The following is a 17042-nucleotide window of genomic DNA, read 5'->3' as shown; positions in this document are numbered from 1 at the left end:
AAGGAAGCTTAAATAAATAGCTTTTTTTCTGTCTCATTTCACTTTTCATTGTTCCTCGCTTGTTTATGTCATTGCTGAGCAGATCTATTGTCGATTCAATTCTGTCAATTGTGTAATAGTTCTGTTAGCTTAAACCCAAGCCCTCTAGTTTTCCCACTGTTTTCCTAAAACAAATTGTGGAGAATTAATTAACAGCAGAAATGAGGTCCTAGAAATTCAGATCAGAATGTGAAGAATCACTTGAGTTTACATCCAAAGAAATCCGGATAGACGGACGGACGGCGGGGCTCAGCATCAGATGCAGGGAGAGTGAGATGAGAGTGGGTAAGCTAAAGTGGATGAGACAGGCCTTGAAAAGGATCGGCCACGGTTTTGCTGTCGGTCAGGGCCGGTTTGTCTCTGTGCTAAGATCTCTAAGAGTGTCTCTAACGCGGCTAGGATCTCTGTGTGCACACACGCCGACATCTAATGCTGTCTTTTTGTCAGTCCGTGTGTTAGTTCTTACAGTCGAACCATCTCAGATAACGCTTGACCTGATGTGGCTCCATACAGAAACCGCAAATCTGGTTTCGACGCCGTGTTTTTCCAAGTTACATGAAACAGATTTTTATCTTGTGTGCCGTTTCAGATTTGTAACCTGTCAGCCAGATTTGAATCAGTTCGTTTGAAGCTTTAAGTTGATTTGAAAGTGTGATGGATGTCATACAGGCAAAAAGTTGGGTTTTATATAATTATAAAAAATTAATTTAACTGCTGACTTTATTGTAACATTTTTCTGCTTCTACTTGTGTTCATATGGCAGAATTTCTCAGATAATTAACCCTGCTATTTGTTACTGCAGACATATTCTAGTTTGAGCTGCGTGCTTCTTCTGCTGTTTTTCTTTTGTGCTGATATGAGTTTATTTATACCACATTTATCTACATCTGCTAGGGCCAAGTCATCCTGTCTGAAAGTCATCTTTGTCAAAATAATCTATGAAAATTTCTCTATTTTTTTTTCTTGGAAACTTTGACTAAAAAACACCCACAGACATCTGCGGTTGCGGCTGCAGGTGCTCATTTGTATTAATGCGGCTGTTTGTTCTTCAGAGTGCGTAAAGGGGCAGCATTTAAATATAATCTAGTAGAAAACATATCGACCAAACTTACTGACACCCACACGCACACACTTACACAGCCGGCTGGGCATCTTGAAACCAAGATTTTGACATTTTTTTCTTGCAATTTGATTCTTTTTAAAGCTATTTATTAGGGGCTGTTTAATATTTTGGGTTGTGGAAATGAGAGGACATTTTAGAGTGAAAGTGAAGGTGTGATGCAAGGTTGGATGTTGTGTGTGTTGGAGTGTGAAAGTGTGTGCATCTTAAGACAAAAAGAGAGTGTGTGTGTGTGTGTGTGTGTGTGTCAGCCGGTGTCAGCCTCACCACGCCTGAGGTGAGCCCAATAACCGTGCCCTGGCCCACTGGAACGAAGTTTCACCGTCTTTAGTTCCGAATAGAAAAAGAATGTGACATTAAATGAAATAGTTTTCAACACGGCACGGGTTTTATGTGGCGCTGTTGAACTGTGGGTTTTTGATTTTTGTGATTTCGAAATGTCAAATTCACTGCAGAAGGTGTCAGAACGAATGCAAGGTGTTTTATTTTTTATATCAAAAACACACAACTGCTCGTTTTCAGTAACTGTAGCCTGGAGGAAGAGGTAATAAACTGGAGACCAGAGGGTCCCTACCGTAGTTTAATGCGTGTGTGTGGAGGGGGGGATAGAATAGGGACTTCTTCTTTAACCTTTATTTAACCAGGATATCCCATTGAGAGAAGGAATCCCTTTTCTAAGGAGACCTGCAGCAGACATTGTGCCCTGAAGCTACTGGGTAAGACATCTACACACACACACACTGAAACACACTCATGTATGATTAAATAAAACTTCAAAGCCTCAACACCTTAATCCCGCATTGTATGTTCTGACGGGCAGTATTTTAAATGTCGCATTGTTAAGTGCCGTTCAGTTTGGCCTGATTTACACCACCCTTTTTCCCGTCTTTTTCACTCCCTGGTGGATTTTCACCACCCGAAGACCTGAGAAGAAGGTCGAGAGGGAAAGGGACGGAGATGAGAGTAGGAAAAAAATGTCAATTACAATTACCAATAATAATCATTATAATTAAGCAATCACTTAATAGGAAATCAAATTATTGTGGGGGGTGACAGTGGGACAGAGGAAGCTCCCGTGGGACTGTATTAATTTCTGTTCTTTTATTTGGCCGGAGAACTTTCCCCTTATTGTCTTTCCTTGGCTTTTTTTTTTAGGGCTGGGAGGGGTCGTCGAGAGGGCTTTATTAACTGGTAGCCTAGGGTGGTGATATTTTTTGGGGAAGGGCGGGGGGGTGTGGGATTGAGGAGGAGAAGCGGTTTGGAGGGATATGTATTAATATTAATACGTTTTTGGGATGAGGAACAGGAGGAAGAAGGGGCGAGGGTGGGGGAGCAAAGGCAGTCATGGATCCACAAAATCACCCCTTCTCTCCCCTCGCCTCGTTCGTTGGTTCGTCTCCCCCTTTTCCTCTCACCTCTTCTTCATCGCTAGCAGAAAGCTGTTTTGGATTCAGAAGTTCAGTTTAACAGTCAACAGGATAAGAGAGAGAACTCCAAACACAGAAATACACACATTTTAGGGTTAGTACGCTTGCTCCGGTATGCAAAGGGTTGCCTAATAATAGCAGGCCGATGTTTTTCACAAGGTCCCAGAGGATGATCATGTGTGTGTGTGTGTGCGCGTGTGTGTTTGAGAGAGAGAGAGATTCTTGGCAGTGTACCACACAGACACAAGTGTGCCCGTTTAGCAGTTTCCTCTCCAGAGGCTCCTGGCAGTGTGTATGTGGCCATTCCAAGGCTTCTCCCCATGTCTCTTAATTAAGGCACTCGTCAGACAGAGACCAGCTGGGCCTGGTCTGGCCTTGCTGGCACTCAACATATTTCAGTCAATCTTGCTCTCCTCGTCTTTCTCTTTCTCTTTCTGTCTCACTCACTCACTTTCTCTTCATCTTTTCTCTTCCCACTTTGCTGATTTCTCTGACCTTTTTCTTGTGTTCTGATTTTACCCACTGTTGCGTATTGTTTCTTGTGCTATATGTACTGTGTGTTTATTACATGTGTAAGCTTAACTGGTTGACCTTTCTGTCGCACCTGCCTTCAGTAAAGCACTAATTAGGAGTCCCATTAGGATCTCAGAGCTTGCAAGGTAATAGGGCTTTAAATACCAGGCTTTAGGTGTTTAGGTGGAAAGATTTAAGTAGTCATCATGGGAGGAAAATGCCGTCTCTTAACAGATAAAACGTGACTATTTCTTCTTTATAATATAAGCATGTTTACCTAAAAATCCACAATTCCAGATCCAACAACAGGCTAGGCTGAAAGGTGCCACTTGTTCAGACTGAGATGGGGAAAAAGGAGTCTATCTTATTATGACCCCTGGTTTTGGAATAACCTGCAAGCTGGACTCAATGTACACTCCCTCATCTCTTTAACCAGTTTGAGATAAAGGTTTTTATTACAAAGTGCTCCTGCTATTATATGTAATAAATTTTGGCACACATTTTCTGTGTGCATTTCTGTAATGTGTCGACATCGGTCTTTTATATTGTACTATTTATCAAGTCCTGTCTTGTATTTTTTTTTATTGTATGTATTTGACATGCACTCGACACGTAACGTTGCTGCCTTCACCATTGGAATCTGGTTAACAGGTTAATTAAAGGTTAAATAAAAAGTAAAAAATAGATCAGGAAGGAAGTGGAAATCGAACAAGCAGAAGACGATTCTTAGTTCAAGGTTTGTTCGTGGACAGAATCTCGGTGCACACAAACACATCATAGAATCTGTAAAGAACACAAGAACTCCCGTTCCTTATGAGGGCCGTGTCTTGGCAAGAATCTGGCGATACGTGTCATGAGGCAGGGGTTATGATTCAAATTATAGCAATACATTGTGATACTGTATAAGCAAGGTAATAGAGTGCTATTTTTTAATTTAACTTTTAGAAAACTGTGATGGTTTAAAGAAGACACCACCATATGAATAAAATGGGGGTTAAAAGTATATTTTTTTTATGTAATCAGTAAAGTAAAGTTAACAACACTGCTATCTAGTGGTTAGTGGTTTAAACACAACACACTGAACGACTACCTTTGGATGCATCACAACACTGTAGTTTTAGAGGTGCCACAAATTTCAATAATAAACTGAAAATTGATCGAAATCAGCAAAGTCAAATTGAAATTAAAGGCAGAATTGCAGTTTTCTCAGTATTTTTTTCCTCTCCACCCCACTTACCTGTGACATCTTGTGCATGTCTAGAGAGAAGAAAAACACTTCAAAGACATAACAGTCAATAAGCTACTCTGTGTTATTACACTTGATACTATATAGACTGTCTTTAAAAAGAATTTGAAAACATAAATGTTAGTTGTCAGGGCATAAAACCAATAATCTGTTGATGTTTAAAGTCAAGACTTGATAGTTTAACAACAGCAGAGGCATCATTGCTGAAAAAATAATTTAATCAATTCACCAAATCGAATTGTGACTTTAAAATCAAAAGTCAAATTGAACTGCAGAGTCATGACACTGCTAAATTGATACAGTATTGCAAAACACAATACTACAATACTCAAGTGCATTGATAGTTTCTTACACCCCTAATAGAATTGATAAAGAACACAAGAACTTGGACTTATATATACAAAGTGTGAGTACATATGCAATAATTGTCGATGTGTGTAGCATATGTACATTTTGTGCATTAACGCAAATAAATTACATTCTTTATCCTTATATGGACAAACTCAGAACTGATGAAATCCTAATAGCTTGAGAAACACCTACATCTGTGAAACATATGGTCTAGTACAGTAAAAATAGAAAAATAGATAGAGTAGAAAAGAGTTGAAAAAGTTTAGATATAGGAGTATACTGAAGATATTAATGTGAAATGATCGATATCACAAATGCAAAACATTAAATATGATTATTTCAGATCAGCACACAAAAGACATCTGTCACCTATTTACTATATTGCTTGAAATCTCACAAAAAATGTTTAGAAACAGGATGTTCAGAAGATTTTGACTGGCAGTGTACTGTCATGCTTGTTGGATGCTACTTCCTCGGCCACATCTCCTCTGAGAACTGGCACTAAATAAGACTGAAGCCCACTCACAGTCCTTACGCATACATGCTAAGAAGTAGCATGTGTCTGAAACAAATGAATATTGCAAAAAAGACCATTTATTCAGCTGCCATGTTGATATGTAATAGCATTGTAAACACAGGTTTTACTAATACTGCTATTCAAAGTCCCATTCCATTTAGTGGAGCAGAGACTCTCTAGTGAGCCAACATGCACAATCGCAGCAGCCTCCCTCTGTGTGACCTGAATGGGACAGAAACTTAATTAGTATCATAAGTAACACCTGTGTTTAGACTATTATTTCATGGCAAAATTGCTGCTGTGAAAAAAGTCTATTAGATTAATGGGACTGATGAGGATAAAAGCAGTTTAATCATTTTCAGCCTATTCTTCACTCACATTGTCAAATGTAGGGATACTTTCAGTGGTTGCTTGCTTGAAATCTAACTGAAAACAATAAAAGATTTTAACTGGCAGTATAACGCTGCTTTCTCGGCCACATCTCCTCTGGAAACTGGCACTAAATAAGGCTGAAGCGCACTCACAGCCCTTCAGCATACTTGCTAAGGTGTAGCCTGTTTCTTGTACAATTGAATATTTCAGAACAGAATACAACTAATGAGTATTTTCATGAGCCATTAATCTATTAGTCTATCATTCTCTTGATTAATTGATCACTTGTTTGGTAAAATGTCATAAAAAAGCAAAAAATGTTGATCAGTTACCCAAAGCCCAAGGTGACATCCTCAAATGTTTTGTTTTGTTCACAACCCAAAGATTTTCAGGTTACTGTTACAGATGAGTAAAGAAACTTTCCATTTGAGAAGATCAGAAAATGTTGACATTTTTGTCTTTTAAAAAATGACTCAAAATAATTAATCGATTATCAAAACAGTTGCCCATTAATTTTATAGTTGACAACTAATTGATTAAGCGACTAATTGTTGGAGCTCTATACTGGTGTGACCATAGTGAAAGGATTTTAATGTGACCGTAAGCGGAAGTTAATTTATCATTAATATTTTCAAAACGAGCACAAGGTGTCTCAGAAATTCATCACTCCACCTTTCTTCCCCTAACCCTTCAGCTCCACCCCTCCTTCCATCCATCCCATCCCTTTATTCCTCCACTCCCATTCCCAACCATCCTTCCATACAACTAGACCAAGCCCTGGTTACGTGGCTGTTGCTATGCCGGGCTCGCAGGGTCAGGATACATGCTATAGGCTTTTCTGTGCTAATCCAGCTTGTATCTAGGATGTGTTTGAGAGGTCACACAGCTGACAGTAAACACCGTGTCCATTTTCTGCACGTTCAGACTTCCAGCAGAGACACCTGATGTGTCTAAATCTAGTAAACAGTGATTATTAGTGGGATACATTTCCCTTTCTTGGAAAAATAGCCTAGCAATAGTATGACCGGTCGTCCTGACACATCTGTGCACCTGGTTTATAACATGATGTGTCTGTGAATGAAGTTTAAGTCTTTCCTCGTGCACGTGCTCTTGTGTGCACACATGCCTGTGCATTAGCACACCTAGGCCGCCCCTTTATCCAGGGGATTATGGTTAAATGGAATGCTGAGATTCTGGCAGCGAGCGACCGATAAAGCCGAAGTCGGTGTTGGGAGAGAAAATTAATTATTGAGGATAAAATCAGAGCAAAGGAGATAGTTACCAACTCGTTGGGGAGTTTAGTCATTGATATTTCGGTGCAGGCTTCCAGACAACACGCAGAGTTCATCACACCCTTAATGTGAGACTTGTTTTGTGTGTGTGTGTGTGTGTGTGTGTGTGTCTGTGTGTGTGTGTGTGTGTGTGTGTGTGTGTGTGTGTGTGTGTGTGTGTGTGTGTCTGTGCGCATACACCCACAACACGAGCAGGGCTTTGCAAACTTTTAAAGGTTTTGGTCAGGGATCTTCAAATAGAAAAGCATTTGGGTTTTACGCAGTCTTTACATACTGATTTAGGTTTTTTTTCCCCAATGCGGATCAGCTTGAAAGTTCAGGGTCTCCTTCAGCTCCTGGTCTCCTCTTGTATGGTGTTATACGATATACTAGTTGTATTTATCATTAAATATAATTTAAAAAAATGTTTTTCATCTTTCACATTAGTTTGAACATGATTTATGAACTGTCTTGGCATAATTGAATTTAGATTTCGACAAATTTAATGGAGTAAAATGCAAAAATCTGTAAGAAGCTAATTTATAAATTAATTTGATTCATGGTTCAACCATGCAAATGGTTGAAGTAATCCTACTGAGAATGCAGATTTGATCAAATGACAGGTTTCTGAATTTCTATGAATATTGAATTCAAACACATTAATTGTAAAATTTGCTCTAGAAAATACTCTCTTTAATAGAAAATCCTAAATCCCGACTGTACAAGTAAAGAAAATATCCCAAACATGGTAGAAAAACATGGTTTTATTTTTGGTGCATGAGAAAAAAAACAATCTGCCTGTGTTAAAGAGGATCTTTGTCAAGTATACTGATGGGTCCATTGTTAAGTTTGGGATTTAGAAAATGAATAATAACAATGTAAGTAACTCCAGAAGAGGGACCAAATGTACACAAGTCTTTAGGTGCAAGATAAAAAATATCACTGGAGGGTACAGAGGTGAAAAGTCTGCACACTGTTAGGCTTCAAATAAACATTTTAATCTTCTTTTAGGACATTCTCTTTAAAAGCACAGACTGTCATTACTGAAATGTTTAATTCACTGTTATGATATAGTTTGTTTTTTTTCCTGGCACCCAACTTACCACAAATATACCATCCTGAGATTTGTGTCTTGGCTTTCTTCTTGGTCTGTCTTTTTGGCTAAATTCTGTAGACACCAAGTCACTAAGTAGCAGCAAGGTCTGCTTTGATCAGACTAACGGGATGAAATACTGTCTTGTTCCAGCAGATTTATCAGCATTCTTGTAGTTTGTAGCTGCTTTACCTTTGTACAAAACAAATAATGAAAATTTAACAATCACCAGACTCTTGTACTGTTACATCTCACTGTTTATGGGCCATAGAATGAAAACTGGAAAAGTAATATAACCTGGAAAAGCTTTGGCATGATTTTCCGTTTTTTTTTTTTTTTTCCATCCTCCTGAGTGGTCAGTGTTACAAATCAGTTGCGAACAAATAACTGCCTGACCTTACAGGACTTTCTGTATCTAGACAGATTTGTGTGTGCGTGCGTGCAGGTGAGCGCATTTTTCTCCTCTGATTGCAGACTGATCAATAGTAATTGGGTTGAGTGTCTCAGGCCTGTTTCTCTCCTTTGTAGTGGGGGCCTTTTGTAGGCTGACACAGGGCCAGGAGAGAAAGGGGGACACGGGAGCGAAAGAAAAGGAAGAAAGACGGGGGGAGATAGAGAGAAAATGGAGGATGTTTGCAAGTCGACGAGCATGACTGACTCCCTCAACCAAATCTCCGGATATTTATTCAGCATTACTCACTAATCTAAAAAAATCTTCCTCCCTTTTCTGTCTCTCTCTTCTTCTCTTTTCATTCACACTCCTCCACACTGCAGGGATGAGTTATGTGTGTGTGTGTGTGTGTGTGTGGGTGGGTGTGTGTGGGTGGGTGTGTGTGTGCGCGGTAGGTTTCTACTGTAGGATGATCTTAAAGAGGTGTGATAAAACAGATAACTTGTTAAGATGTATTAACAGGCTTTTCAGCTCTTCCTCCCTGCTTGCTTACAAACACAAGCGCACTCCTGGAGTATCTCTTCATCCTCCTCCCCCTGCGATTCTCTCTTCTTTTATGACTTTCATAAAAGCGATGTGTGTTGAGTGAGAGCGGCAAGCTCCAGCGGTATTAGCAGGGAGGCATTAGGCATAAACTCTAAGGTATATTAAAGCAACGGCCCTGTTGTTCATATAAACACGCCAATTCAATTTAGCCTGCCCCACGGGGAATGGGATTTCAGCAGCTACCGAGAGCAGGAGGGAGGGAGGGAGGGAGTGGATGAGGTAAGACAAGAAGAGGAGGTGGGATGAAGGGATCTTGGGCAGAAGAAGAGCAGCAAGAGGGGAATAAAGGAGAGGAGGAGAAAGGAGAGGGAAAAGAGAAGAAGAGATGTGAAGATTGGCATATGGGAGTGGCATGGTGGCTAGTTGCAAGAATTCATTATTGTTGTTGCATTAACTACCATGACGTAAGAACCTGTGCGTTTTTCTGTGCATGTGTGCTATTAAAAGTAGCATACACATACACATGCATGCACACACACAAACATAGAGAACTCACACCCTGGCAGGCAGAGGGGGCTGCCAGTGTCAGTGCACCCGTTGCACGCTTGGACAGAGCGTTATGTGGGAAACCCTACAGTTATATTATTCAATCCAAATTCAAATGGGCTTGTCAGGAAAGCTCCCGCTTTTTATTACCTGTCAGAAAAACCAAGGGATGGACGGAGCAGAGGGAAGCAAATTAAACGACAGTAAATAAGACCCCCTATCTCTGCCCTGCTCTCCCCCTGCCATTCTTCCATTCCTCCCTGTATTTTGGAGGCACACATTCACACATTTAGAGATTTTGACAGCGTGTTGTTGTTCGGCTCTATCTGTAGTTTACCTTAACCAGGTTTTATCTGTCAATCAGATGCAGAAAGACCTAATTATTCTGTTCATCACTGAGTACAATCTGTACCCAATATGGAATCCACTAAGCCAAGGACTGGATTTGATATTAAAGGAGAAATCTTTAATATATTTACTGTAATAAATCATAAAATGACCATGATATGTCATGAGAGATCAAGGAAATATGTCAAGTTGAAATACTGGTTTCTCTGTCAACAACACTACAGCTGCAGGGTCCTTTGAAATTTCTATTCCAGGCTGGAATAACTATTTTTGGTTGCTTTATGTTAATTAGCAATTAATTAGAGTTCAAATTAATGCCAAATGTTTGTCGAATTAATAGCCTTTTTGAAGCTGTAGATGTTCATAATGGTTAAATTGAACAATATGTTAATGTAGTCTGGCAGGCAGTGAGACAGACAAGCACTTAACTTCAACTCTGGAATGTGTATTTTCGGAGCAGTGGGCTTTTGTTTTCAGAATAAGCGACCTAGCTTTACATTGACAGATAATTGACAGTTATAACCAGCTGATCAACTTACTTTGGATGACTTGTCGTCACTTGTTATTGTCAATTTACGATGTCGGGAACGTCCTGCACTCCTACGGCGCTCCTGCAGCCTGCAGAGGTTTTTCTAGTCTGAGGAGACAACTTGCCTCATCCTTAGATCGTGTATTGAATAAGGATTTCAACCTATTTAATATACACACTATGGCTCCAACTCGCTATTTGGGCTGAATTTTTTTTGTGCCCGCAATTGCTACATATTGCTTCTTTAAAGGAAAGGTCTGCCAGACATTTATTTAGATGGATTTTATACACTTTTGACATCTATAAATGAGGAATCATGGGAAATCAAAGAAAAAATTGGGGGGGCTAAAGAGGATTTCTTAAGGATGAGCTCTGCATGTGGAGAAGTGGGGGTAAAGTGTGGTGTTTCCTCTGATTACACACACACACACACACACACACACACACACACACACACACACACACACAACCTGAACACCCACAACAGTCTCCTCCCGTCTTGCCCCCTTCAGCCAGGCATAACCTCTGCCATCTGTCCACCCCCCCCCCCCTCTCATCCTGCTCCTTCTTTTTCACCCTCCTCCTCCTCTGCTCTTCCTCTTCTTCCTCCAGCCCCCACACTCGCCTCTGTTCATTTAGTGGCCTGTTTCACCACCTTCACTCTGATGGCATCCAGAGAGACATGGAGAATTTAGTGTTTTCCTTGAGGAGTCAGTGGGACATTTCTGAATCTGCACTAGGGATGTCACAATACCAGAAGTTTAGAAGTCGGTGCCAATACCAGTGAAATTCCACAGTTCTCAATACCATATTCAATACCACAGTGAAACAAAAACGGTAATGAAATTCAGCCATTGTTGTTTTTCTGTGCCATCTGAATTAAAAACTCTACTGAGGTTAGTCACGTCTGATAAGTAATGAAGTGCAAAAGTGATTTCTGTAGCTGAACTTTGAATTTAAGCTGAACTCCAGCTGTAGTTTAAATTTACTGACATGATGACAGACCATTAATCTGGAAATATTTATTTAAAACACTGGTATATTTTAATGACAAATGACACAGACTCAACAGTAAGCAGTCAGAAAGGTACCCTACTACTGCAAGCGATGGCTCATAGTTGGCTTTATAGCCATGATGCCTGCCTGTCCCGTTTCACTCCAGAAATACGTCACGATACAGAAGCTAGAAAATCTCGAAATGTCTTCAACACTTGTAGGCATATATGCTGTGTCTGTCACGCACAAAAGAATTGAAGAATTGCATCACCTCTACCTACGGTATGGTAGAAAAACTAGTACTGTCACTTTTTCTGATTTTTGGTTCTCATGACTTCCCTAATCTGCACAGCAGCCAAAGTTAAGTTTTTCAGCAGAGGTGGTGTGAAGCAATGGCTGCTGTTTTCTCTTAACTCATGCAACATTGTAATTTATTGTCAGTCATTCAGAGATCTGGAAATGAAGGCTGCATGAATTACTGTAACATGACTATATGGTTTCAACCACATCACATGACTGCAGAGCTCTTACTCACTGAATCCTTTAGATCTCTAAGTATCTAATACCTACCATGTGGGCAGCTCTGGCATCATCATTGGGTTATTGGGTTTTAGAAGTAGAGTAACATCTGACTAAGCTTCTTTTTTTGAATGCTGTTGTTTTAGCTTTATAACATTAACAATTTAGCTCAAGTTTCTTACTTTTAACACATTGCCGTTTGCCTGGAATAGAAAATGCCTGTTTCTTGCTAATATCTTATTATTTTTATGACTTGTTCATACCACTGGGCCTCCATTCCTGCTTGTTCTTTTCCTCTGAAAGGGTAATGGGCCCTATTTATAAATATTTGCAGCCTAAATGACTAATAGGTGCAAAAAAGTTTTTAAATTGGTTCAGCTGATCGCCTCAGCTGGCAGCCCATCAAAGTAGGTAAATACTAAAACCAACAGACTCCACTGACTAAAACAGCACTTTTACCTTGCAGGAGTTGTGGGTCTCCCACCATCACTTTGTTAGTTTGTTGTTGTGACTTTGGTGACTTGGTCAGGTTTAGTTCAGCTGCGATCTGATGCGATCTGCTTGAACAGTTTCAAAACCATTTATACCTATTAGTCATTTAGACACCAAAATGTGTAAAGATAGGTCCCAGGTTAAAAATACTTGAATAATAGTGTTGCACTGATTGATCTACATACCAAATGACAGAATTTTAGATGAGTTTTCTAAATTTATCAAGAAAATATTGAACGGTCGGTTGTTACATCATCATGTCAGTACATTTTTGCATTCTTTGTCTTATTTCACAACAATACTTTGGGGTTTTTAAGTGCTGGCTTGACAAAATAAGCTATTTTTAGACATTGCTTGCATCAATTTGAAAAAGGAAATTGCAGTATTTAGGATCTTCTATAGACGTTTTTAGAGAGTGGACAGTAGAGAGATGGCAGGAAGTGGGGTGAGAGAGATTGGGAGCAGCACATAACAACGGTCCCCTGCTGTTCTTGAACTGGGGTGACGTGATTCATGTTTGGAGCCTTTCAACACTGACATTTTATGTTATTAAGAATCGCTAATTTAAGCACACAACCTTTAGATGAATTAATGACAAAAGGATTATTTAGTTGCGGTCGTAGCTAATAATAATAGGTAATATTGTTTTGTTCCCATTCTCTCCCAGATCTGCCACTAACTTCCAACTTTACCAGATGAAAAGGACAGCTGGATGCATTTATAAACTGCATTTGAGTGAAGCGATAAAAGAGCCATATTAGGGGCTCCTCTTCTAATCCTCTATTGTTCTTTGTCTGTCCCCCATCCCACAGAGGGGCTGCTCTAATTAAAGACTAATAATTGTATTGTTTTATAAAGCCTATAGAGACAGAGATTCTGCTCTTCAATCATTCACTCGCTCCTCCAATGTACCCTGCCCATCGAGGGCTATCTCGCTGGGTGAAGTCTATAACCTGCTGTGACTGACTGTTTTGAGAGTGTGTGAAGGTGTGTGTGTGTGTGTGTGTGTGAGAGTGTGTGAAGGTGTGTGTGTGTGTGTGTGTGTGTGTGTATGCGCTGTGCGGCATACAGTAGGAAGAGGAAGGAAAAAGCCAAATCTAAATTAAAACTTTAAAGCACCATTATTTAATTACCCCAAAGGCTGTGGATTTGAAGGATTGAAAGATGTGTGTGTGTGTGTGTGTGTGTGTGTGTGTGTGTGTGTGTGTGTGCGTGTTGTGTTTGCTCATGCAAACGTTTGCTGCTGTCCAGGATTATTTCAGTTTTTCAATTTGCCCTTTCTCCTCAGTGTGTGTGTGTGTGTGTGTGTGTGTGTGTGTGTGTGTGAGAATGTGTGTGTGAATGTGTGTGTGCATGGGCATTCATGTGTGTGTTTGTATGTGCGTGTGACCACAGTCTTACCCCTCATTGGTTGCCCTCTCCCGTCGCCCCTCCTTCACCTCTACCCTGCACACACACATGCATGCAGGCATGCTGAAGCGCCGGCAGATAAAAAGGCATTATGGTAAATTCCACTTAATGACAAATTTTTAATTTGGGGAACAGGGCCTAGTGAATGGAGCTTAATTACCGGGGCCAAAGATCCCTCGGAAAAATAACCCCCTCGACGTGCCCAACCTGCCCGATAATGGAGCGCTCCGCAAAATGCCTCAGATTAACCAACGCCGTTTATCTCCCCCCTCTCTCCCCCCCTCTTTCTCTCGCTGTATAATAACAAAAATAACAATCATGAAAATTCTATCTGCCTCCCAGCCCCCATCACCCCACTTCCCTCTCCCGCCTTTCCGCCCTCCCGCCCACTGCCTGGCTCACTCCCGCAGGAGGAAATTCATCAAAATGAAATTGAGGTTGCAACTCACTGGTTTTATTAAAATATATTTGCCCCTTACAGACGCTGCGTGTTGGTGTGTTAGTGTGTTTCGCCACAGAAGACAAAACGGGCTCCCTGAATAATTTGGTCAGTTTTATCAGTGATATTTTATGTGCTCACATACAGTGTGACTTTAGCTGTAAAATACAAACACTTGTTGACTGGTCGCTGCTCTGCTATCACACTGCGCTCCGATAAAACTCCAGAGTGATCTTCACTACAAATGGGCATGTTGAATGATGAAACATATGTTGCCACTGATTCAACAGTAAAATCTTTTTTTTTCTCTCATGTGGGCAACTGTGTAAACTGTAATGTGTAAAACCTCTCAATTCACAGGTAGAAGGGTTAAACTTTAAACTAGGGATACAAACGATGTTTATTTTCAGAATTGTTTCACCTATAAAATGTCAGAAAATTGTGAAGAATCTAGAGCTGCAACAGTTTTTCATTTGTCAAAAAAGTCAATGTCAAAATTCTCCAAAAGATTCCAGCTTCTTAAATGTGAATATTTTCTTGTTTCTTTACTCTGTTATGACAGCAGACTGAACATCTTTGGGTTGTGCACAAAACAAGATGTTGAGAACATCATTTTGGGCTTTGAGAAACAACTGATCAACTATTTTCATGCATTTTACAGATGAAACAATTGACAAAACTGACAGATTAGTTGCAGCCCTAGAAGAATGGCAATCATAATTTCCTCAAGCTCGTTTTGTTCAACCAACACTTCAAATCCAAAAATATTTATTGTCACACAAATTATTAATACACAAGACAAAGAAAAAAAGCAAATCCTCACAATTTAAAAGCCAGAACATGGTAATATTTGCCATTTTTGTTTGACGTAAAGGATTCATTTATGGCCAAAAACTTGCTGCTTGTTATTCTAATAATTGATTCAACTAATAGCTTCATCTCTGCTTTAAGTTATACTGTGGAAGTCATGAGGATTATATAAATTGAAAACCTGATGTTTGGAAAATGTTTTAGAATATATTGATACAATATCCTATGTGGGTGGTTTGTTTTGAAATAATTTTCTAATTTCATGTATACATTTCATTACACATTGCAGGTGTTACTTACAGTATCTATACAGAAACAGTTGTTCAGACTAATTAGCCTTGGCAGTTTCATCTCCTGATTGAAAGCCTCTCTTGTTCCTTTCCAGAGAATAAGACGTGTTATGTAAATGACCAAAAAGACGCAATTTCACATCCTTATTATTAGTTTCTATTATAACCTCCAGGTTAAATCCCAGGTTAATCCTGGTTATTGAACTCACTGATGTAATCTGTTACTGAGCCACCATTTGATCAATATGTTAGTAGAACTGTCATTTTTTTTAATACAGTAAAATCCCAAGATCTTTTACTCCAAGTAGTGAGATACTCACTTTAGCAGAGTGCATACATGTTGAAAAAAAAACTGTAATTAAAAGTGAGACCTTGCCCTGTTTTGTATTGTCCTGTAATGTGTCGCGGGCACAAACCGTCCAAGCATAGACAAGTCAAATTTGGATTCATCTTCTTTTTGAAACATTGACGCATGATTGGTGAGACCACTAGAATTGGTCATGATTCAGGAATGTGTGTTTAATAAGAACCCCTGATTATCAACAGATAGATGGAGATAAATTTTGCCTTTGAATTGAAAATCTTGACTAAATACACAGCTAACGGATATTAAAAAGACACAATGACTACCTGTTAAACCCACAGACATGCACGGGCTCGGTTTTGGATAACTTGAACATGATTCCGCTGTACTCACGCATGCACACACAAACACACACAAACAGACTCACTCACTTTTCTTGGCCTTCTCTGGTCCCTGTTGTTGTGTACCCTGATTGGACCATGTGGTTGCCATGCGGTTGCCAGGCCGCGCCCCTGCTGTGTGGTAATTGGTGTCTGTGGTATTGCCGCGTGGCGACGGTGCTTTGACTGACAGGTTTGGCCACCTGCCCTGCCCTGGCTGCCAACATGGTGTGGAAGGGGGCGAGGAGGAAGGGAGGAGGTGGCACGGGGCTGGCAGGGGGTGAAGACTCGGCTTGTCACGCAGGGGGGATGGATAATCAGAGACGGGCTGCGATGAAATATGTGATGGCCGAACACAAGGAAAATTCAACAGGGACCCGGGTGATGGCATCTGCCTGCATTTCGCCTTTTCACCAATCTGCAGTGGCAAAAATCTGTATTATTATTATTAAATTATATTATTAATCACTGATCACAAAACATCTTTTTAGATCTCATTTTTGAAAGATTTCCTGCGTTATGTTCATGAAAGATTCTCTAGGTGAATTGCCAGAGAGCTTGTCCAAAAAGACTACCCAGTCCTTCACATTTTAATGTCCTCCTCTTTTCGTAATGTCTAATAAAAATCCTTCTGTGCAACGTGTTGCAAGAACATTCATGATGCCCAGTGGAAACAGGGAAAGAGACAGGTTAGCCGGTGTATTGCATTAGGTGGGTAATCACATCAGTAATGGACAACATAAAGCAAAAATAAAGGCTTGGGTCTGGTTTGAAACTCAGATTTGTCTGTACCATTTGGGTCAGGTCTTAAATAGCCATGCATAGCCAGACCTGTTTTTACAGTACTGTGTATTTTCTTGATGATTCAACTACTTGTTTTGTTGATAAAATTTCTGAAAATGGTAAAAAATGTCAATCACTGTTTCCCAAAGCCCAAGATGACATCCCCAAATGTCTTGTTTTGTTCACAACTAAAGAAACAATAAACTCACATTTAAGAAACCAGAATCAAAGAATTTTGACTTTTTTTTTTCTAAAATTACTTAAAACAATTAATCAGTTATCAGAATAATTGGTGATTAATTTGATAGTT

At 39.9% G+C, this 17042-nt stretch overlaps 1 protein-coding gene across 1 annotated transcript in view; it reads left to right on the top strand.

The window, feature by feature from the left end:
- The first annotated feature begins 16174 nt into the window (after positions 1-16174).
- The window catches only part of LOC146329997 (zinc finger CCHC domain-containing protein 7-like), a 38805-nt gene continuing 37937 nt past the window's right edge, over positions 16175-17042 (top strand). Inside the window, exon 1 of the mRNA XM_084714465.1 lies at positions 16175-16330. Within this exon, the coding sequence (XP_084570591.1) occupies positions 16175-16330 (156 nt within the window). The remainder of the gene's footprint in view (positions 16331-17042) is intronic.

This window comes from Lutjanus erythropterus, chromosome 3 (genome assembly GCF_056507025.1).
Source record: "Lutjanus erythropterus isolate fLutEry1 chromosome 3, fLutEry1.hap2, whole genome shotgun sequence".
In the NCBI taxonomy this organism is placed as follows: domain Eukaryota; kingdom Metazoa; phylum Chordata; class Actinopteri; order Lutjaniformes; family Lutjanidae; genus Lutjanus; species Lutjanus erythropterus.
The sequence above is the reverse complement of the archived record's forward strand: the minus strand, read 5'-3'. Positions and strand labels throughout refer to the sequence as shown.